The 21,070-nt window shown below is 52.9% G+C and overlaps 2 protein-coding genes across 3 annotated transcripts in view; one reads left to right on the top strand and one right to left on the bottom strand.

Annotated features, from left to right (window-relative positions):
- Positions 1–1,974: 1,974 nt before the first annotated feature.
- On the bottom strand, positions 1,975–19,072 carry PCID2 (PCI domain containing 2). Of its 2 annotated transcripts, none has more exons than XM_032496589.1 (14): positions 18,922–19,072; positions 16,125–16,214; positions 15,615–15,688; positions 14,559–14,624; positions 13,585–13,626; positions 12,648–12,702; positions 9,927–10,030; positions 6,838–6,913; positions 6,175–6,316; positions 4,942–5,042; positions 4,014–4,087; positions 3,774–3,899; positions 2,876–3,003; positions 1,975–2,598 (listed from the first exon to the last, which is right to left on the bottom strand). In XM_032496589.1, the coding sequence occupies exons 1-14, from the start codon at positions 18,955–18,957 to the stop codon at positions 2,402–2,404; spliced, it is 1,311 nt and encodes a 436-aa protein (XP_032352480.1). In that variant the 5' UTR covers positions 18,958–19,072; the 3' UTR covers positions 1,975–2,401. The 2 variants fall into 2 exon arrangements, with proteins under 2 accessions (XP_032352480.1, XP_032352479.1); XM_032496588.1 differs by having other exon boundaries at positions 2,880–3,003.
- A 124-nt stretch (positions 19,073–19,196) lies between these two features.
- Positions 19,197–21,070, top strand: part of CUL4A (cullin 4A) — a 36,040-nt gene continuing 34,166 nt past the window's right edge. Inside the window, exons 1-2 of the mRNA XM_032496582.1 lie at positions 19,197–19,642; positions 20,287–20,402. Coding sequence (XP_032352473.1) covers positions 19,489–19,642; positions 20,287–20,402 — 270 coding nt within the window. The 5' untranslated portion in view covers positions 19,197–19,488. The remainder of the gene's footprint in view (positions 19,643–20,286; positions 20,403–21,070) is intronic.

Raw genomic sequence — 21,070 nt, 5'->3', positions numbered from 1 at the left:
GGGCTGGGGCGCATGCCTGGGGGCCCCGACACAGCTGTTGAGGGAGGACTTTTTTAAGGGATAAAAAATTCAAGCTGATTCATACATTCTTATGACTGGGAAACAGGGAGTTTAAAGACAAATCAGATTTTTAACTCATGACTCTTTTTCGGGGGCAGCTGGGGAGGACCTGGGCCTAGCTGCTTATTAGGTTTTTTTTTTAAACGGAGGCACTGGGAATCGAACCCAGGACCTCGTGCACGCTGAGCACAGGCGCGACCACTGCGCTACACCCTTCCTTGTCTTAAGTCTCACAATTCTTCAACACACCAAGTATCTCTTTCATTTCTGATATACTATGTTAACCCTAAAATTAAACTTTTTTTTTTTTGGCCAATCCGCAGAGGCGCTGGCCCATTTCTCCAAAAGGACCTTGAGAAAAATAAATGTGACCCTGACACAGACTAACGGAGGGGACAGCAGAAGAGAGAAGACTTTAAAGTCTTCCCCAAATTCGATTACATTACTTTCAAGCCACCTTGTCGTCAGCATGCCACTGCTTTAAATGGCTACTTATGACTTAAAATCACAAATGAGCGTTGCAATTTTATGTAAATAATACTGCAAAACTATCTGCACTCTCGTTATGGCATTCACTGCACTGCGAATCTGGATTTCCATGTGGAAATCACTGCAGACAGCACAGGCAGAGGTGGGTATCTCACTCATGTCTGCAGGGCTCTACAAAACAAGGACCACCACAGGAACACCACAGCCCCGAAAAGCCAGCTGAGATGGGGCCGTGTGAGGCAAAAACATCTCTGCTCACCTCACACATGTGACTCAACAAAGTGGCTGGAAGCCATGAGGAAGCAAATCCAAATAAAACCCAAGAAAAAGGACACAGATTAGATGAGGCTTTAACAGCGCCCTTTCACACTGGGGCAGAGACGGTCTGCTGGCATGGCGTCAGTGCAAACCGCCCCCCCATAGGACTCACCTGTGTCCGCGAGGCCGGCTGGCCGCTGGGCCCATGGGCCTACAGACCAGTCGGGACTCAGGGCACACGCACCTGAGCCTCCGCGCCTTCGCCGAGTGTGGCCTCATCTTGTCATTAATGGTCAGTCCTCAATTTCAGTGTCACTGTCCACTATTCAAGAAGGTACCTGAGAATGTTGAAAACCCAGTGTTCTCTGTAGTTAAACCCAGAAACGCAGGCATGCTTACAGAAATTCTGGTATTCACATTGCAGTGAGAACGCCACTCCAACCCCAACTGAAGGGCGCCCACAGTCCCTGCTGAGGGGGGAGGGTCCAGGTTCCTGTCTGAAGCTGTGAGACCAGCACCCCAGTGAATGGGAAAGCATCCCCAGCCCCGAGTGACCACTAGCGAGCAGCCATCCTGTGCCGGCCCCATGGCCAGCTTTCCTGCTCAGGGAAGTGGTCGGGGAGGGACAGCTCGAGGGTCGGGAAGCAGCTGTTGGCCTGACACCTACAGACATGGGGCCCACTCTAAACTGCTGTCCTCACACCTCGGTCTGGATGTGCCAAGGGTGACAGTGACACTGAGACTTGGGAGATAGCCCACAGAGCCCACCGGCTCTCTGTGGTGCTTGCTCTGGAACCTGGCCCCATCCCACTGGAGAAGAACCCAGAACCTGCCTGCCACCCTGCTGAGCGCTGGGTCAGAGCCCAGGGGCGCCGCACCTTCAGGGTGGGTCACGTAGCCCCGGGAGAGCCCCGCAAATGACCCACGTGAAGCAGAAGCCGTGAGCGAACTGCAGACTCTGAGCAAGCCCGGTCAGGGTCCCTGCTTCACACCAAGGTCTGGGGTGGCTTGTCTGGCGGCCGGAGCACGAGATGTGAGATACACAGACAGACCCAGCGTCCTGGGCTGTGGCCGGGTCCTGGGAGGGGGAGTCCACTTCCCAGGGCAGCTCCTCTTTGCACAAAGGGGACAAGCAGCCTTCAGGCTCCTACTTTTGCAAAGATGAGCTACAACAAACTTTTCTTCTTTAATAAGTTTTGCATAAACAGAGGAAATGTGCATACTCCGAAGAAATGGCTAAAGTACCTGGAAAACTTAAATCAAATCGAGTTCAGCTTATAAAAAGAAACATTAAGTTAAACACTTTGGTCACACAAAATGTTCAAATTTAACATTTATAAAAATAGCTGTATCCCAGAAGATACAATAAGGAGCACACCATCTGTATAAATTCAGAACGCCCCTTTCATAGGAAGAACCACAAAGACGCCTTAGGAACAACACTCAGGGCAGGAAACTGCAGCCACCCTGCAGACAGAGCGCCCCACGCAGGGGCTCCGCCCACACTCCGGAGCCAGCAGACGTGCCTGCGTTCCCTGAAAGCCGGATCCCAGGTCCCTGAGAAGCGGGCGTGCGTCCTGCGACGATGGAGACGTCAAGGTCCCCGCGTGCCGGCAAACTTGGTCTCAGCACCCGGGGAGAACCCGGCGACTCCGGCTGGTTCCCTGCACGCCACCTTCCCGCCCCTGGGGCTGCCGCACGTCAGCACACTGTCGACAGCGGAGGAAAGGGGTTCTGCTTGCTGACAACCAGCTTCTGGTGCTGATGTGATATGTAGCCTTTGATGTGGCCCTGCAGGAGGGAGGGAGGGCGCTGCACTGAGCCAGTCACATGAAGGGTGTCGGGGCGGCGCCGAGCCATTCCTCCCCAATCCTCCCCAATCCCACTCACTAAGAGGAAAATGAATAAACGCGGATACGGTGGGGAACGTGGAAATACGTACTGTGCGCACCCACCCGCGCTCCCATAAAGCCCCCTGACTGTCGAGGTATTTTCTGGCCCTGATCACAACTGAGGCGACTGCATCAGAGCCTCAGAGCCCGGGCCCGCCCGCGGAGGTGCGGCCCACGCACCATGTAGATGAGGTTGGCCAGGATGCACTGCACCTCGTCGATGTCCACGTCCTCCACCTGCATGAACTTCAAGGCCACCAGGAAGGCATCCAGAGACAACTGGTGTGTTCTGAGTAACAGGCACCTAGAAGAGGGAGACAGGCCACGCCGGCCACTGCAGACCCACACTTCGAGGCCACAGGAGGGGCGCTGGCGCGCAGCGGGAAGAAACGCCTGCTAGGCCCGCTCCCAAGGAACGAAGAACCCCTCTGCCTGTTAGACGCTCGGACAGTCAGCGCCTCCGCGTGCGATTTTGACTTTTCAGGTTAAAAAAGTCACTAGTACAAATCTGCTTTTTAACATTTAGAGAAGAGCTCACTGAGTCTGGGTGCGCGCGCTCAGGTTTAACGTCCCTGAATCGGGAGGCACCTTCGCTGGCTGGTGTCCTGCGGGCCTGGCAGACGATGGTCCTTCCTGACGGGACATATTCCCCACAGCCATAAACAGCCTGACCGTGAGGCTGAGCTGCTGAGATCCTGCCAGGACCAGGCCTCGGAGAGGAGTCCACCTCCAGTCACGCGGGAGAGAGCCGGGCAGAGCTCAGCTGTCTGACAGCAGGAGGGCAGAGGCCTGGCCGGTCAGTGCCCACGCCCTGATGAACCGTGAAACCTGGGTGCCGAGGGCCGGTGCTCTAACCGCCTGTCCCGAGCTCTGTCCTCACGACCCTGGTGACCAAGCCAGGGCCCAGAGGCAGCAGCCCGGGGGACAGACTTTACTCCACAGAACTGAGGGGGCAGAATGGGGACCCCCCTCCCCCGCCTCAGAAGACACAGCATCGTGTTCATAACCTCATGACTCTCCTGCATGAGCCATTCTAAGAGTTTTAACTTATTAAAAAGAAAATACTTTGCTTACACTTTCTTAAAGAGGTTCCTGTAGGTGATAATCTTCAGCTTTTCAAGGATGAGGAAGATGCCGCAGCGAATGAAGAAGGTCTCGTGCTTGGCCAGAGCCTCGTTCAGGAGGAGCAGGTTGCCTTCGCTGGGGGATCACAGGCAAGGTCACGGCAAAGCGCGACCAGTCCTCTCAACACACGACGCGTTTTCTGACTTTGTATTTTAAAAGGTCCCAAACAGAAAGGAAAAGACACCCTACCTCACAGCTTTGGTCACTTCAGCAAACTGCATGAGGTGATACTTTTTCAAAAGCTCAATGGTTGGCATGTGACCCTGAGACAAAGGAATTTTTCAGAATAAGAACCTTTTCATTTTCAATGGAATTGTCTTTGATCAAAGTCCTACCAAGGAAGTATGTTTTAAAACCTTGCAACCTGTGTCTCAGCACGAGTTTGTGAGCAGCAGAACCCGAACTGACCCCCAGCAGGCCGGAGATGAGAGGGCTGCCCCGGGGCGGAACCCGGCCGCAGGGTCTGTCGTCGGCCAGCTACTCTGTCAGAGGAGGGGCGGGTGACAACCCAAGGTTTAGGAATACAGAGGCGTCCTCGAGAAGGGCCAGCTGAGAAATGTGAAACGGGCGGCTCCTGTGACGGCGGGTCAGAGTGGGGAGGGGGTGCCACGCCGTCTCTTCCCACTATGAACCATCTGGACCAGCTAAGTTTTAACCCTGTGTGTATTGCTTTGATAATTTTTAAAGATTTTTAAATGGGAGGAAAGGAAGGGCTATCACTTTGAGGATGTTTTAGTCCGTTAACTTCCTGGTCACTTGGCTTTTCTTTATATGGATCAAAAATGACTTTTGGTGACAAAGTAAGACACAGACAGGCTGGGATGCCCTTCTTCTTTCTTGGTTAATCTATTCCTATTAATTTAGACATTTAGGGGAACAGGGATCACATGCACTTGTCGCACACACGTCACACGTTTGAGTTAGACAATTTCAAGAGAAAAGGAATGCAGAGCCTTTCTGGAAGGATCGGAGGTGTCGGTCAGGGACAGAGGGCCCAGGCCACCACAGGGCTATTCCTCCTGGGTTTCCAGTGCGCCCGCAGGCGACTCAGCCCGTGGCCGACCACACGCTACTGTGAAGTCCATCGACCTCCTCAGAGCCGAGCAGGGGCACTTACCAACAGCATCTTCACGGGGAGCAGGTATATCAGGACCATGCGCTTGTTCCTCTGGCTCAAACGGTGGCAGTGCTCGAAGGCAAAGGACAGGTACTCCTCGGCTGCAGAGATGCCGCGGCCCGGCAGTCAGCCAGCCCCGCCCCGCCTGCGCCTTGTGCCCCCCCCCCCCGCCGCCCCGAGAAAGGCCCCAGAGGTCTCAGAAACCATGACTGTCCAACCACTGACACCAACACATCACTTCCTGCCGTGCTGGGTATTCAAGAACACCACCCCAGGGATATTCAGGGGAAACACAGCAATATCTTCAGGGACTTCAGCTGACACACAGGTGACCCTTGAACAGCGCGTCAGGTCCGCTGATACAGACTTTTTTCGGCAGTAAAAACCACATCCTGCAGGCCCGTGGCTGGCTGAACCCACGCATGGGGAGGAACCACGGATGCGGAGGGGATTAACCTCGCTGTTGTTCAAGGGTCAACTGTAATTTAAAGCTTCTATTCTCATGCTTGATACATCAAGGGAAAGGAAAAAGATGGGGGATAACCAAGGAAGCCCTTCTTCGGGAGCTGCAGTGCTATTACAAATGCTGTGAAAGAGAATAAGAAGCTGGTCTGCAGAACCCTGTACAACAAGGACCACAACTCCCACGGAGGCCATTGCTTTGCCCTCAGAGGACCGCGGCCTCCAACGCACAGAGAGAAAAGCACTTCTGTGCCTTGTGTGGCCTGAAGTCATGCTGCTCCGTGCACACAAACTGCTGGAAAGCGAGTGTGAAGTCTGGTCCAAGGGCGACAGAAGGAATCGTAAGCCTCCTGCCGGCCACTCCAAAAGTTCAACAAGGAAAAAAAATGGCTTCCTGTTCTTGAGAAAGCTAGCGACACAGACCACAGAGGATGACTTCAGGAAAGCACACCCCCCACGCCCGGTGCCCACGGGCCCCCCAGTGGCCAAGGGGACATGGATGACAGGCTCTGCACAGAGGGTGCAGCTCAGTTGCCACCCACAGAGAGGGACAGGGTGGGCACCGTCTCTCGGACCAGTGTGCGGAGAGAAACTTCCAACGGGCCTTCCCTTTATGCAACCAACTTTGGTGTCAAAAATTAAAAGAGAAATCCAGCGTGGCTGTGGATGGTGCCTGAACTCCACCTGCAGCAAGAACTGTGCTTTCTGAGGCTGCCCCTTGGGTCGCTCAGAGGCAAGGTCCTTACAAGCCGACAAAGAGCGAGGACACACCTTGCTTAAAGTCGCTGTCGAACATGGCCTTCCGGCCGACGTAGTACCTGTAGGTCACCCTCTGGGCGGTGCTGTAGCCATCCTTCAGGTTCGAGCTGTCGATGGCCCGGATCAGGGGCTTGCACAAGTGGAGCTTGTTGATCTGCAGGGACAGCCTGTTCTGAGCGTTGTCTTGACAGCCAGCTTCTGGCTCCTACGTACATGCCTCCTCAGAGTGGGACTTACATCCTCAGGACTGACTACTTCACAGTAAAATGAAGGACACGGCCACTCGGGCCGGACCACACCTGCTCCGGAAGGCCCACCGCGGGGCTGGGTCCCAGCGCCCCTCGCCTGACTTCCTCCCCCGAGGGGCCAGACTGACCAGGGCCTGCAGCTCCGCCCTCGGGGTCAGGCTCTGGAGCAGAAACCCAGTCCCGCTACGCCCGCGCCTGGTTTCCTGGGAGCTGGGCACCTGCCTCCCACGGGGGGGTTTAACAAGAGGACGCGTGCACAGCACTGGCAGCAGTCCCCGCACCGCGCGGATGCTCAGGGTCTTGCACGTGGCAAGGTGCTGCCCGGTCCCCGGCAATGCTGGGGGCCGCTGATAATGAACAGAAACGGGATCTGCAAGACGGGCAGAAAAAAACCCTAAGACACACAAAGTAGTCAAACAGAAGGTACCTTGAAATAAATCTTGAATAACTGGTTCACCAGAAACAGCATCCCCCACTTCTTTGAATCCTCTATGCCAGCACGACTACAAGAAAATAATTTTTTTTAAGTTACACAGGAAATGAAAATTTTATTTATAAATCACGAAATAAACTTCCTAAACAAATTAACATCTTGAGATAAAATCCCACAGGTCAGGTCATACTCATGAAATAAAATAACATTATGAAAGATGTCTCCTCTAATGGGTAAACTTGAAGAGACCAGACCGGGAGCTCTAATACCAGCTACGTGTCTGGGTGCTACATCCCCTGCCGCAGCAGATGAAAGCTGCTCAGTTTGCAAGAATATTACGTAAAAGCTAACCGTCACAAAGCATTTGTGAGAAATGGAAGAACTATTTTTCTCTGATCATTACAAGACTACTGAAACACAGCACAAAGTGGATGAATATCGGACATGCAGGACCCAGAGCACACATAGTGTGGGTCCAGGTGTGTGAAGTCACCAAACAGGCAGAGCTGCTGAGAAGGGGACTGCCCAGAGGCGGGATGAGGGACACCTCTGGGCAGCAGTATCCTACAGCTCTATAGGGGTTCACTGGACATCCATTTGCCCTCAAAATACAAGAGAGAAACTGACATGTTTAGGGAAGAGTTCACTGATGACCATAATTAACTTTGAAATGCATCCGAAACAATAAAAAAAAGAAGAAAGAAAAGCAGACAGATGTGCACAGCAGGGAGGACACGCGGACAGCCGCAAAGCCCTTGTGGCGAAACGCTAACGCCCAAGTGGTGAGTGTGCAGGTATTTGTGTGAAGTCGCTTCAGCTTTGCTGGGTGTTTGAAAATTTTCAGGATAACACGTTGGAGGTAATTCAGGGCTGAACCCGCCCAAGTTGGCTGCGAGCAGACCTTCTCTGGGGCGCCTGGACCCTGGGTGGCAGTGTAGCGAGAGCGCTGAGGCGGCTCCTGGAATCACTAAGTCCGGAGCATGAAGTCAAAGCACTTGAAATAAGAGGCCCAGAAAGGAAGCGAGCTGACCGTCCTTGTACAAGTGCCTCCTAAGACCAACGTGGGCCTGGACAGAGGCGCTCAAGGGCAGTCAGAATATGGAGGTCAGCTTCGTGGCTGACGGCCGGCCCCGCTGTGCGTCAGAGACGGGCAGTACCACCTCTGCACCAGCCTCAGAGCACGGCGTGGCAGGGAAGTCGGTGAGGAAGGGGACGGCCACAGAGCACTGTACGGGTACAGTGGTACAGTGTACCCAGCCTGGCACTGGGACAGTGACCTCTTCTGCAGACCCGAGAAGGGAGGTCAGCTGCGTGGGCTCTGCTCTGTCTGGAGGGAGGGGCCGCCAGGCTGCTCTGCAAAGTGGTGGTACCACGGCCCCGCCAGCAGCAGCCCCGTCCCCGCCCGCACTTGGACCCCAGCCATCTCGGGGGCGCAGTGTGCCTCACGGTGGCCTGGACCTGCGCTCCCTGGGTGATCAGTGGTGTTCAGCGTCTCTTCCTGTGCTTGCCGGCCGCTCTTGTGCCTTCTTGGCAGAAACGTCCAGCCTAATCCTCTGCCCACTTTAAACCAGGTCTCGTGGCTTTGTCTTGCTGAGCTGTAACAGCCTTCATATATGCTGGGTGCTGGACCCATACTACTATTTGCAATTTTTTTCCCCATTCCATGGGCGTTTCTTCCACTTTTTTGACAGTGTCCTTTGAAGCAACGAAATTTAAATTCTGATGAAGCCCAATTAACTTATCTACTTCTTGTCAGGTCACTCGTGACTTTGGTGTCACCTCCAAGAAAAGCACTGTCAGACCCAGGGCCAAGCTGCTCACGCTGTGCGGGAGCACACCCTCAGGCAGAGCCCTGCATACCTGCGGCTGTTGACTGAGCGCTGGCGGCGTGAGGGCCGCTCTGTGAGAGCGACCTGCATGCCCTCACGGACGCAGCAACCTAGTGATCGCCATCCAGATACGCACTTTCTCTAAGGGGAGTGAACACCAGCACCATCTGCTGGGAGGGCTCATGAAAGGAGGCTTTGGTGGGGAGACACGCTGGCGGGGCGGCCAGCTCTGGGAGGGGCAGTGCCAGGTTCGCTGACAACGGTGTGAAGTCCAGTGCTGGTGGGACCGTTGAGGTGGGGACAGAGTGATGAGAAGCGAGAAGCTGGAACGCTTTCTGGGAACAGTAGTTTTTGTTTATTTGGATATGGAAAGCTTTACTTTCTCTTTGCTTTGCAATTTCTAAAACTCCCAATTAACTAGCCATGATTTTATGATGGGTGAAGAGACGGCATTTCGAGAGAAAAACAAACTCTAAAGTAGAATCAGATGGAGGGTCTAGAACTAAAAAATGAATAACGGCAGAAATAAATAGTGGTTGACGAGGTCAGTCAGCCTGAAAGCAGGTCAGTACAAACGACCCAAAGGGAAGAACGAGAAGGGAAAAAGACTGAAAAGTAAACAGAGGCCCCAAGCCCTGTGGAGTAACATCACGAGTCCAACATACACATGCCTGGAGTCAGACTCGAGGAGAAGAGAAAGAAGGGGGCCCAACAGTAGATAAAGAATGAACATAAAAGTTAAAAGATTTATAACCTAATAACAGGCATCAAGTTACAGATCCAAGAAGCTGAATGAACCCCAAACGGGAAATACAAAGACAGGCAGGCACATCTGCCAAGTGACTGAGCCGAGGGAAGACTCGGCGGCAGAGGAAGTGCCAGCAGCTCCCAGGAAGCAGGTGAGGGAGAGCTGGCTTCCCGTCCAAACAGGCAGCCCGGTGGGATGACGTCCTAAAGTGCTAAAAACGGCCAATCTAGAATTCTCCACCTAGCAGAAAGGTCCTTCCAAGATGCAGGCAAGAGAAGGACGGTCCAGCCGGAGGCAAGCGTCCAGAAGCCGCCCAGGGAGCAGGCCTGCTGGCGAAGCCTTCTGCAGGGGGCGGGGCTGAGGGGGCGTGGCTAGGTGAGAAAGAGATTCTTCCCTCTGACTTGCTCACGCAACAAGGGACTCTTTAAAGCTGCCGGGGCCACGGGGGTGCGGGGGCCAAGGTGGGACAGGGGTGGGCTGGGGGGAGCTGGGGGGGCCGCACTCACGTGTCGCTGGCGCAGACGCGGAAGCAGCTCATCAGCAGCTCGGCCGCTTTCTCCAGCATGTCCCCCACCTTGCTTCTCCCCTTCTTCACCAATTGCTGGTCTGCCTGATAGAAAGTAACACACTCGTTCAAAAATTTTCTCTAGATTCCTTAGTTAAAAATAAAGTCACACAAAAAAGAGAAAAAAGACAGTCACAGCACACTTGAGAGCAAAGGCAGCACAACGAGAAGCGCCCAGGATGTCTGGGCGAGGTCGTCGGCTCAGAGCCGCAAACCCAGGAGCCCAGAGCGCGGGCCTCCTCCTCCGCAAACCCGCTGACCTGGGCTCACCCGTCCACCGGCCTCCACGGCCTGTGAGGCCTGTGACCATGTGCTGCGGGAAAGCCCTTCCTCATTGGCCATGAACCCCCGTCTCCCACGCACAGCCATCAGAACCCTTGATGCGCCCATTTCCAGCAGGTTCCAGTCACCACCAAGGCTGACGGTCCCCCATTTTCAGGACCTCCCAGTCAAAGAAGGACCTGCTTCTCGGCTCACGTCCCCCTCACCCTCAACATGACTGGGCTCTCAGCCGGTGTCTGTGAAGCCTGGGAGCCCCCAGGACACCTGCACGTGAGCCACACGATCAGAACCACGTTCCTGGCAACGTGAAGCCGCTCTCTCTTTCCTGTATCGAGTTTGTGCTGATGGTGGGGAGACAACCGCCGGTGAGGCTTCTAGGGGCTTCCCAGCGCCCAGAACAGAGCTCACAGCCACGGCGGCCTTAGCACCACACCTGCATCCTCCAGCCAGCCAGCCGACGAAGCTGACTTCACTTTAAAGTGTCCTTGACGACGCACTGCAGAGTAACGTCATTCAGTCTTGGTCCTCGATGCTGCATTTTCAGCAGCTTCGTGACGGAGCAGGAGGCATGCACACAGCACGTCTGTCCCAAGGAAAAGCACCAGGCCACTGCGGGGCTGCAAGCTGGCCCGGGGAACGGAGCGCCACAGGGCCTGGCGACCCGGCGTCACCTCGGGATGGTGAGCGAACAAGCCTGTCACTCCAAGCAAAGTGACAACACCTGCACCTTCAAGAAAAACTTAGAATACTGGAAAACTTGTATAGACCACCAAGAGCCTGGTAGCTTTCCACTGCTTCACGGCTGTCCTGACGAGGTCGCTGGAGGTGTTAACAAATGTAGAGTTTTCTAGTTTTCGTTTTTTTTGCATAATGAAACATGTCAACATTTGGAACAGCTGCATAACTCAGTGCGCAGAAACTTTCCAAGCGATTGATGATTGATGTACGATGTTACAAAGTCAAGCATACGATGTTACGATGTTACAAAGTCACACGGTGGTAAAAGAGCCTCAAAGCTCACCACACACTGTGGATTCTGATGTGACAGCAAAAAAAGTCACCGCTAAGCCTCAGAGGCCACACTGTAATGAACCTTAAAAACTATGCTTGGAGCTTTGGTGCAGCTCAGAGAAGAGCACCTGCCACCCCCTGAAAAGCCTATCAGAACACTGTCCCCTCCTGCTACAGCCACCTGAGGCAGGCCTCTCACCTGCGACCACATGATACCCTGCAGGGCAAACGCAGCAGCAGATATGAGAATCCAAGTGGCTTCTGCTGAGCCAGACATTGAAGAGATTAAAACGTAAAACAATGCCACTTTTTAGTACATTTTTTTCACCTTGAAAATAGTTTTTTTTATTTAAAAGTCTACTATGTTACCATGTAAAAGGTTTATTATTGGAAATAAATAAGTACTAAAAATTTCCCAGTTAAAATTTCCAATACAGTAAATATTGATATGATACATGTAAACAAAAGCTCTGGGGTCCTGGATAATTTCTGTCGGCGTCCCTGTATTTTCAGCTCTAAAGTTCTCGTGTGGTTCTGCTTTTCACCTGTGGACGTTCTCGCTTGTCCCCTGCACATTCGCATCTGCCCCCGGAGGCCCACCGACGGGCGGTGCTGGCCGTCTCTCCTCACTCAGAGCCTCACAGATGGAGAGTCCGATTCCTGCTGCAACACGTGACTCTCGATCACATCCAGGGCGTCCGGGCTGTCACGTATGAGAGGTGGACCTTCCTGTTTTGGGGCCTCCACCCACCACGCTGCCCAGGCCTTGCTGTAGGGAGGGCCTGCGGTGGAACGCTCCATGAGGTCTGTCCTGCCAGCTGCCTCCTCTGCCCACCCTCCTGGGTTGCACCATCTCTGTCTGTCAGGGGTCCTGGGCTTCAGGCTTCTCCAGGGCTCAGTCCACGACACATAGGAGGCAAGAAGGAAACGCAGGGAACTCGCCTCCCAGAGCCACGCTAGCCTCAAAACTCCCAGCAGGAGGGACAGGAGCATGTTTACTCTGTCTCGTCCAGAATCAGAGGTCATCAATAGTTTTCAAAACTGTAAAGGGCGTCAGGACCCAAGCGCTGAGAACCGCTGCTCCGAAGCTGGCTTCTGCCGACCCTCGCAGGGAAGCTACCCCATAAAGTCCCGAATCTTCACCCCTCACACCAGAGAAGCCCTGAGCCACCCGAATCCGCATCAGGGTGGAACCCTGTAGGACAGGGACAGTACATTCTCACAGCAGACCAGACCCAGGCTCACTCGCCTGCTGTCAGGCCGTTCCCCCATGCTCTCCACACCAGACACACCCCAACCCCACTAGCCCCTCCGAACTCTTGGAAAGGATGGCTTAAGAGGGAGCAGAAGACAGAGACGCTGAACTTACATTATTGGCAAACACCCGGAGGTCAAGCGCCACGGCATACATGACCGGCAGGGCCCTGCAGCAGAGAAGCACGTCTGAGGTCAGGGTCCGGTTCCCCCGGGGCACTGCCCACAATGCCCCCCGCCCCCCTCGCTGGCTGCTGCTGTCTCCCTCAGCCCCTCGGGGCAGGCTGCAGTGCCAGGAGTTCCACACCCACTGCCCCCGACCCCCTAAATCCGGGGGCTTCAGCCCCCACGGCACCTCCTCACACTGTGCCAAGGCTCCCTTCCCACCCCGGCTCCCACCACCATCTAAACAGCTCCTCCAGAACAAGATGTGGTTCACAATGACTTCCTAACAGGACCTGATGTACATACTAGCCAAAATGCCCTAAATGACTTTTTAATCCAACTGGCAGTGCTGGTTTTTTGTGTAAGGTAAATCTTCACTTAAAAAGGTTGCTTCTTTTTAAAGTAAAAGGTATTTGCAAGCCTTCAGTTACTTTAGTATAAACAAACTTCCAGTATTTACCTAGGTTGTTAATAAATCATAAAGCGGTTTATCAATGAATTAAAAATAACCCAATTACTATATATTCTAGCGCCCGAGTGAACTGTAGTTGATCTACATCTTTTATCCAAGTTTAAAAACAAAAGAAAGTTCAAAATTGACAATTAAAGGGAAAAATAATATCTAATTAATATGTTGGGGTATGGAAGGGCTAAAATAAAAGCAATACTTCGTATTTACAGACGCACACTGCAAACCACCTGACAGAACTGCCATTCAAACCCACACTGCGAGCCCGCCCCATGTTGACGCTGTCATGTCAACACGTGACATTGAATACTGGCAGAGGAAACACAACATGTGCTTACTTAGAGTAAATTTTTTAAAAGCTTCTCAAAAAAAAAAAAAAGCCATTTGCCAACTTTCAGCCGTCTCTGTCTGTACTTACCAGTTCTCTTCTTTGTGGGCCTGAAAGGCCCGTAGGAATGATGTAAAATATTAAGGAAGGTCTGACTGACAAAACTGAAGTAATGCTACCAGTGACGGAGTAAAAAGCAAGAGGGTTCTCAGCTGTAATGGGAGCAGCTCGCCTTTCAGAAGATGATGGAGCCTGGCAGTCAGTTCCTGAAGGAGAAGAGCCCAGGAGCCCATGGTCCAGACACCCGAGCACCGTGCGCTGTCAGCACAGTCTGTGCACTTACTTCATGCACACTCTCCCCGGAGCAAGAAAAGACTACTGTTCTAAGTCGGCAACTTCGCACATTTTATCCAGTGTCTCTGAGCCCGGATGATCACAAGTTACACGCAATGTGCTTCAGGACCTGGACTGTAAAGTTTCTTTCATCGATTACAGAGTTCTTGAATTCAAAGGAGACTTAGCTGGTTAGTAACCAATTCTCTTCTGTGTATTAATTAAACAAGATGGTTAAAAAATAAGCAACTAAAGCCTGGAGATACGTGTAGATGTGAGAACATGCACCGACTAGGGCCTGAGCCTTGGGACAGCGCTTACATGGCTGAAGTCAGAAAGTGGCCTGGTCCTGGCGCCAGCACCACGACTAAACGATGCATGTTGTGTCTGCTCTTCCATCTATATCTGGACCGGGGGTCCCTGTATTTCTCCAAGGGGACCAGCCCATCCCTGTAGCTATACTAAATGCTTTAAAGGCAACAAATATTATTCTTCACAAAAGAATTAAACAAAATCCCTAACCATAATCAGTGTTCCTCCCTACTATATGTCACTGGACAGCAGTCTTAAGGTCCATGCTAAATTTAAGTACCTGAGTGAAACAGATTAAGTTTTTCTTCCAAAGGCTTTGCTCCTTTCTAATTAAAGGTATGGCTGAAAGGGGCCCCATGCTTCAAGCACCCAGCTGCATCCGTTACATGTTGAACAGTAGTGCAGCTGACAAAGGATATTGGACGATTACGGTCTGGCATTTGTACGCCTCAATGAAGTCGTGGTTGCTCACTGCGTATGTGCACCTGCAAAGGCAACGTGGAGCCTGAGGACTGATGGGACCACGGGCCTGCCCCCATCACAGCACCTGCTCTCGCCTGAGCCAGGGTCGAAGCTGGAGCTGCTGCTGGGCAGGTCATGAAGACGCCCACAAGTGACCTGGTGCAGGAGGAAACCCCACAGCGTCCCGAGCCTGTTCCTTCAAGTCCTACAAGAAGCCGAGTTGCAGCAGGTTTCACAGTAACACACTAGTGGCCCCTCTGCAGCGTCACGGGGCAGGCTAGGCACTCTAACCAGACATGGCAGAGTCCATCACCAAGCCTAGAACCTCATCGCACATTGCCCAGACTGAGGAAGTTGCAGTGAGCCCCATGCCACAAGGTACTCAGGGGCACCCCGTTTCCAGAGACCTGCCAGGGCTCCCAGGCCCCCACACCTTGCCCCACAGCCCCGTCTGCTCTGAAACACTGGCGAGATGTGCAGGCAGGAGGACGATCAGGTGCCACACAATTCAGGACCTGGGGCTTCGCCTGACGGGGCACGAGAGGCGGAGGCTGTAGATGTGACACCTGAGTAAAAAGCACTCCTTCATTTGCTCGGCCCTGTTCTGGTTTCTTTCCCAGAAAGGCAAAGAGGCCAAAAAATAGGCATTTCCACGGACACCCCGGGCGGGCCCTACACCCTACTGAACAGAAGACCACGACCCCGCCAGCAGGACGCACACCACCGGCTATCTACAGCACTACACAGCGGCGCAGCAAGATGCGCGTCCACACTCCCACTGTAACTTAAGAACATACATGATCCCGGAAATGAAAACGCTTGCTAAGATTTTAAAGTATTTTAAACTTCACAAAATTTTCTCAGGTTTTACCAAAGAGAAATTACAAACACACTTTTCTACTTTTTCAAAGGAGATTTTTCGCTGCTTCAAGCATAAGATGGTATTAAATAAAATCCCTAGTTAATTCGGCCATTTCCAGATTTGCTCATTCTTCTTCCCACCCGTGGGTTACCTTAAATGAGCTGCAAACATTTCGTCATAAGGGGGTTCCAAGACCTGCTGACACTTCTCTTCTGGGGAGGCCAACTAAACAAGAAAAATGGCAAAAATAAAATGAACAGGGACAGAAAGAGTGCAATGTGTAGAAAGGGATTTAGACAAACCTTTATTTCAAAAGAATTTACACCTTACAGTTTACAGTAACTTCGCACGTTAGCCCTTCTAAGTAAAGGCTCACGACTTCCACACAAGCACCACCGACGTAACAGCGCAGGAGAGGAACAGACTTTGTTCCCGTCTTCCACTGGCCAGGAAATAGTCTAGGCATATTCTTACACAGCTTAATGGTTAACAGCCGGCCAGCGGTTAATGAATGAACTGGAAGCAAGACAAATCGTGTGGGAACTCTGCAATTACCAAACCAGAGTGGCAACATTCGTTTCCTTCTCACTCAAACGCTGAACTTCTCTTAGGAAGCAGGCGATGTGGAAACCCCCAGACGCGTTAGGGCCCTGCCACCTACCTGCAGCCGCGGGTTGGCAACGTGAGGATGCTTGAAAGACACCAGCTCTGCGCAGGACGCCCCGTCTCTGGTGTCAATGGCTTCATAGACCTGAGGCATTTGAAGATAAGTACTAAGAGGAAAATAAAGCCCCTGGTCCTCACAGGACCCAGATGACATACCATACTCCTCTAAACTTCACTTTTCCCTACGCTGAAAGGAGTCAGAATAATCAAAATGCAGCAAGTCAGTGCTCCTCAGCGAGCAATCACTGCATCTCAAAATGAGATCCTCTGGAGGCAAACTAGTGACTTACTATTAAAAACAATGAAAGAGCAGAATAAGCCAGTGGTTTATTATCTGTTTATTAATGAAGGTGAATTATTCAGATTTTACTAAGTCATACTAACAGACATCTGAAAATTCACTTATAAAGCTTATGGAAAAGAAAAGTTTAAAACCCACATATATCCAAAACTCAAAAGGCTTCTGCTCAACCTAAACATAAAAAAAAAAAAGAGAGAGGGGAGGGGAATGGCCAAATAACTGTCACAGTCACACAACGCGACAAGTAAGTACAGGAAGAAATGCAGGGTCCAAGTGCTAAGATAATATTCATACACTAAGCAGGATGCACCAGATGATCCCGGCCAGCGGGATGGGAGCTGAGGGGCCGAGAAGATTTTCATTTCATGTATTTCTATACTAGAGGCCTGGATTACAGGAGACATTTTGTAATTAGAAAGTCAAATGATATTTTAAAATTTTATTTATCAAAAAGTGACATAAAAATCCTAAGTGCAGGCAGAGCCAAGCACAAAACTGCACATACAGTATAATTTACCCACCATAAAATTAGATATGTAAACGTTACGTACATGCAAGACTCTGGCCAGGGACGTCGTAAAGAGGACACCCAAACAGCACACACATGAGAAGGTGCTCACACCACTACTCGCCAGCAAAACGCAACGAGAAACCCACACACCCACCAGCATAGTCAACACTGAAAGGCTGACCCACTAAGTGCTGCCAACAATACAAAGGAACGGGAACCCCCAGCCATTGCTAGTGGGAGGCGAGGAGGTACAGCCACTAGGGAACACTGAGCATGCTCCTCTCCTGCCCAGGCATCCCTGGCCGCAAGGAAGCGGCTGCAACCCACAGGGACGGCAGGTGACCCAGTGCCTGGTCTGCTGACACTCAGGGCAGCAGCTGGGAGAGCTCACGCCACCTCACCTCAAACAAGTCACAGGATACAGAATCCGCCCCTTGACTATTCCACAAGGATGCACGTGCACTTACAACTAAGCAGCAATCCCACTCCTGAGGTTCTACCGTACAAGAATCAAAAGATATTCACGCAGGGCTGCTGTGGACGTGTTACACGTCATCACGAAACGCACACAATCAGTGTCCCTGTCTCAGGTAAACTGGCCAAGGCTGCCGTAGTTCCCGTTAAGGGTGTGTGAAGGAAACAGAAGGATGGCGACAGACGGGGCAAATCTTAGAGAGCTGAAGGCTCCTCAGCAGACACCAGGGTCACCCAACCCAGGTGCCTGCCCCGTCACTGTTAATGTATCCCGCCCCAGAACAGCAGGGTAAAGGAGGGTTCCTCTGAGAACGCAGGGAACAGGACTGAGAGGTCACTGGAGAAACAGGAGAACGTGGAACTTAGACCAGTCCAGGTTAGTGCACTAGCGTGTGGAGGTCTGAGCACTGGTAAATCACTCAGCAGCAAGTTTCACCCTGCCTCCACTTATCCTGTGCGCAGACTATCCTGAGCATCCACACTGGTCACTGCTCAAGGCACGGGCAATGCCCTCCCACTCCCCAGAACCAAGTGGAAATAGGTGTGGGCAAGAGAATTGTAAAAGAGATATAAACATATGTAAAAGATAAAAGATATAAATGTATAAAAGATATGAAGAGTATAAAATCCTAGAGTCTATATTCAAATTGGTTCTCAAATGTCTATGTTCTTGTTCAACTTTAAACTGATACTGAAAACTGTTAACTCTGCAAAGATAAGGCCAAGGTAGACCTATTCTTAAAAAAAGATCTTAGGCCTCAATCAAAAGACTGCAAATGAATGTATGTTTGTATGCTTTTAGTTAAAACAAAAGCATGTACGTGGTTTTTCATGATTCCCGTTTAAACCAACTTTCTCAATTAATCGAACTAATACTTCCAACCACGTTGGACTATATTCAGTTGCCAGCAGACACCTCCAACTCAACACGTCCAAACTACATTTATTTTTCCCTCCAAATCTGTTCAGCTCTTCTGCTGCCCAAGCTAGAAACCTGGGAATCATTCCGGACTCCTCCTCGTCCCCCAGCCACACATTCTCATTCACCAAGTCCTGGCAATGTCTTCTTCACATACTTCAAAAATCCATTCCCCCTTTTCATTATCCTTATTACTACGGTTCTAGTTCTGCGAATTAGCACAGCTCCGTAGAGAGACCACAAGCTCTGAATCCATGAGTGTCTGTGTCTGCACTATGCGGCTGCGTTTTCAGGCAGTTTGGACAAACCCTGAGAGACACACCTCCCGCCGAGCGCTACACGGAGCAGCTCGCAGCGGGACCACCTGCTCCCTCCCCTCCTACCTCCACCCGTCTGCTCCCCTCCCGTCCCCGCCCCTAAATCGAGCGGGCGGCCGCCGCGGCTCGGGGGCCCCCGGACACGCAGTGCGCCTGCTTCCCGTCTGGCGCTCGAGGGCTCCGGCGCAGCGGCGAACACACTCCCCGGGCTCCCGCTCCGGACCGCTCCGGCCTGCACGCAAGGAAGCGGGAGGACAGCCCCAGCGTTACCTGCTGAAGGTACTGGTTGATGGTGATGTGCGCCATGGCCGCGTCCGCCGCCGCCCCGCCGAGCTGCGCGCCCCGTCGCAGCCGGCGTCGCGTCACTTCCGGGCCGCGGTCCGGCCCCGGCCCCGCGCCCCCGGCCCCGCCTTCCGCGCACGTTGGTTCCGGGGGCGGCGTGTACGCCGGAGCGCGAGCCCGGGGCCGGCATGGCGGCGCGCCCGGGCTGAGGAAGGTTGGGGGCTGCGCTGCGATTCCCCGCCCCCCTCACGAGGCCGCCTCGTCCGCACCCCCGGTGCCCGGGCCCACCGGCCCCTCGACTGTTGCGTGTTCCACACGGACCGCGGCGGGCGCGGACTGCGGCGCCCGCGAGCTCGGGGCCGGATCGGGCCGCGTCGGGTCGGGTCGGGGTCCGGCGCGCTCCCGAGGCCTGAGGCGCGGGGTCGGGGTCGCGGGCGGGCCGGCGGCGGTTGGGCCGAGGGAGCGGAGGGCCGGCGCGGGCGCAGGCCGAGGCGGAGGCCGAGGCCGGGCGGGCGGACGGACGGGCGGGCGGGGCGCCGCGCTCCGGGCCGCGCCATGGCCGACGAGACCCCCAGGAAGGGCAGCTTCTCGGCGCTCGTCGGGCACACCAACGGCCTCACCAAGCCCGCGTCCCTCGCCGCGGCCGCCGTCACCTCCAAGCCCGGGGGCGGCGGCGGCTCCAAGAAGCTGGTGATCAAGAACTTCCGAGGTGGGTGCGGGGCCCGCGGGGGTGGGCGCGGGGCCTCTCCGCTCCGCGCGGGGTCGCGACCCCGCTGGTCTGCCGGCCGGCGGCGGCCTCCCCTTCGTCGGGGCAGCCGGTCCGGTTGGGGTCAAGTGGGCCGCGTGATTCAGGTGTCTTGGTTCGCGCGGCCGGGCCGGGAAGCTCCCGCGACGTGATTTTGTTGCTTCCTCCGCGTCTCCCGGCCCTGCCGCTGTTAATGCCTCCAAGTAAGCGCCTTTGACGCGGATGTGGCCGTACAAGCCTGTTCTCCACCGTCCTCCCAACTGTGAATAATTTAAGTCAACTTTAAACGTGTAGAGCTTGACTGTCCGTGTTTACGGGTCTGTACAGTCCGCTTGTTAAGTGAAGAAGCTGTGAGATTCGCGTAGCTTCTACACGTGCTTGTCCTGAGTATCAATCCTAGGTGTGTTCACATAGTAACGCCAAGATAACTGTGACTGCACGGTTTCTGTTCTAAGCAATGTATAAATATGATACTTTGTATCGCGGAAACCTAATTTCTGTGTTCTTACCTGTGTGTCTTCTAAGTACTTTTTTGTAGAATTTTTTTTTTAAGATGTGTGACTCTTAGCATGGTTGCCTTTCCCCACGGACTCTATCTGGATTTACAGACAGACCTAAATTGCCTGATAACTACACTCAAGACACCTGGCAGAAGCTTCATGAGGCAGTGAAAGCCATACAGAGTAGCACCTCCATCAGATACAACCTGGAAGAGCTGTACCAGGTAAGGCTCCACCTACGGCGGGTGGTAGGGCTTGGTAGAACTCTCACTGAGCTGTAAAGCAGTTTCTCAGACAGGGAGACCCTCGAGAGGTGAGGAGGCCAGCATCCCGTCTTCCACTTTCCTGATTGCTTTTTATAGTTGTCTAAACAGCGCGATTATCCACATCCAGTGAAGTGTGATGCAGACGTGGATTTCTTGGTCCTCCGTATTGTTTCGGAGCCAACAGTGCAGAAATAGTAGAAATCCAAATGCCTGCCTCCAGCAAGAGCAGTAGGAGTCCTCAGAGTCGGCAGGTGCTTCCAGGTTTTGGTGGTTGTGGGATTTTTATTTTCAGGCTTAAGCTGCCTGGGAAGTACTTATAGTTAACCCGTTACGGAAGAGGAGTGTTTCTAAGAGCCACATGACTCTTGTCATGTGCAAACGGGTTTTGTCATATTTAATTTAAAATAATGATGTTCCTTGTCTAACAAAAAATGGTCAAAAGTTTATTCGGGACATTCCAGTTACAAGCAGGTTGGTTTTTCTGATATCTTGTTTTTAAAGGACCACATTCTCTAACCAGTCTAATGTTGTCTACATTTTCGGTAACACTATGATAGCACAGTTTCTTTTCTTCTTTCTTTTTAGGTTTTACTAGGTAGAATTATCCCAGTTTGACTGCACACACA

Source organism: Camelus ferus, chromosome 14 (assembly GCF_009834535.1).
Source record: "Camelus ferus isolate YT-003-E chromosome 14, BCGSAC_Cfer_1.0, whole genome shotgun sequence".
Taxonomy (NCBI): domain Eukaryota; kingdom Metazoa; phylum Chordata; class Mammalia; order Artiodactyla; family Camelidae; genus Camelus; species Camelus ferus.
Note: the sequence above shows the minus strand (reverse complement) of the source record. Positions and strands in the feature narration are given on the sequence as shown.

Bases quoted from the DNA above. Each gene is read 5' to 3' on its own strand.
- PCID2 (XM_032496589.1), bottom strand. From the start codon at position 18,957: ATGGCGCACATCACCATCAACCAGTACCTTCAGCAG. The intron at 16,215-18,921 runs GTAACGCTGGGG...CAAATGCCTCAG, and splicing joins TCAACCAGTACCTTCAGCAG to GTCTATGAAGCCATTGACAC. The intron at 6,914-9,926 runs GTGAGTGCGGCC...ATTTTCTTGTAG, and splicing joins CGCGTCTGCGCCAGCGACAC to TCGTGCTGGCATAGAGGATT.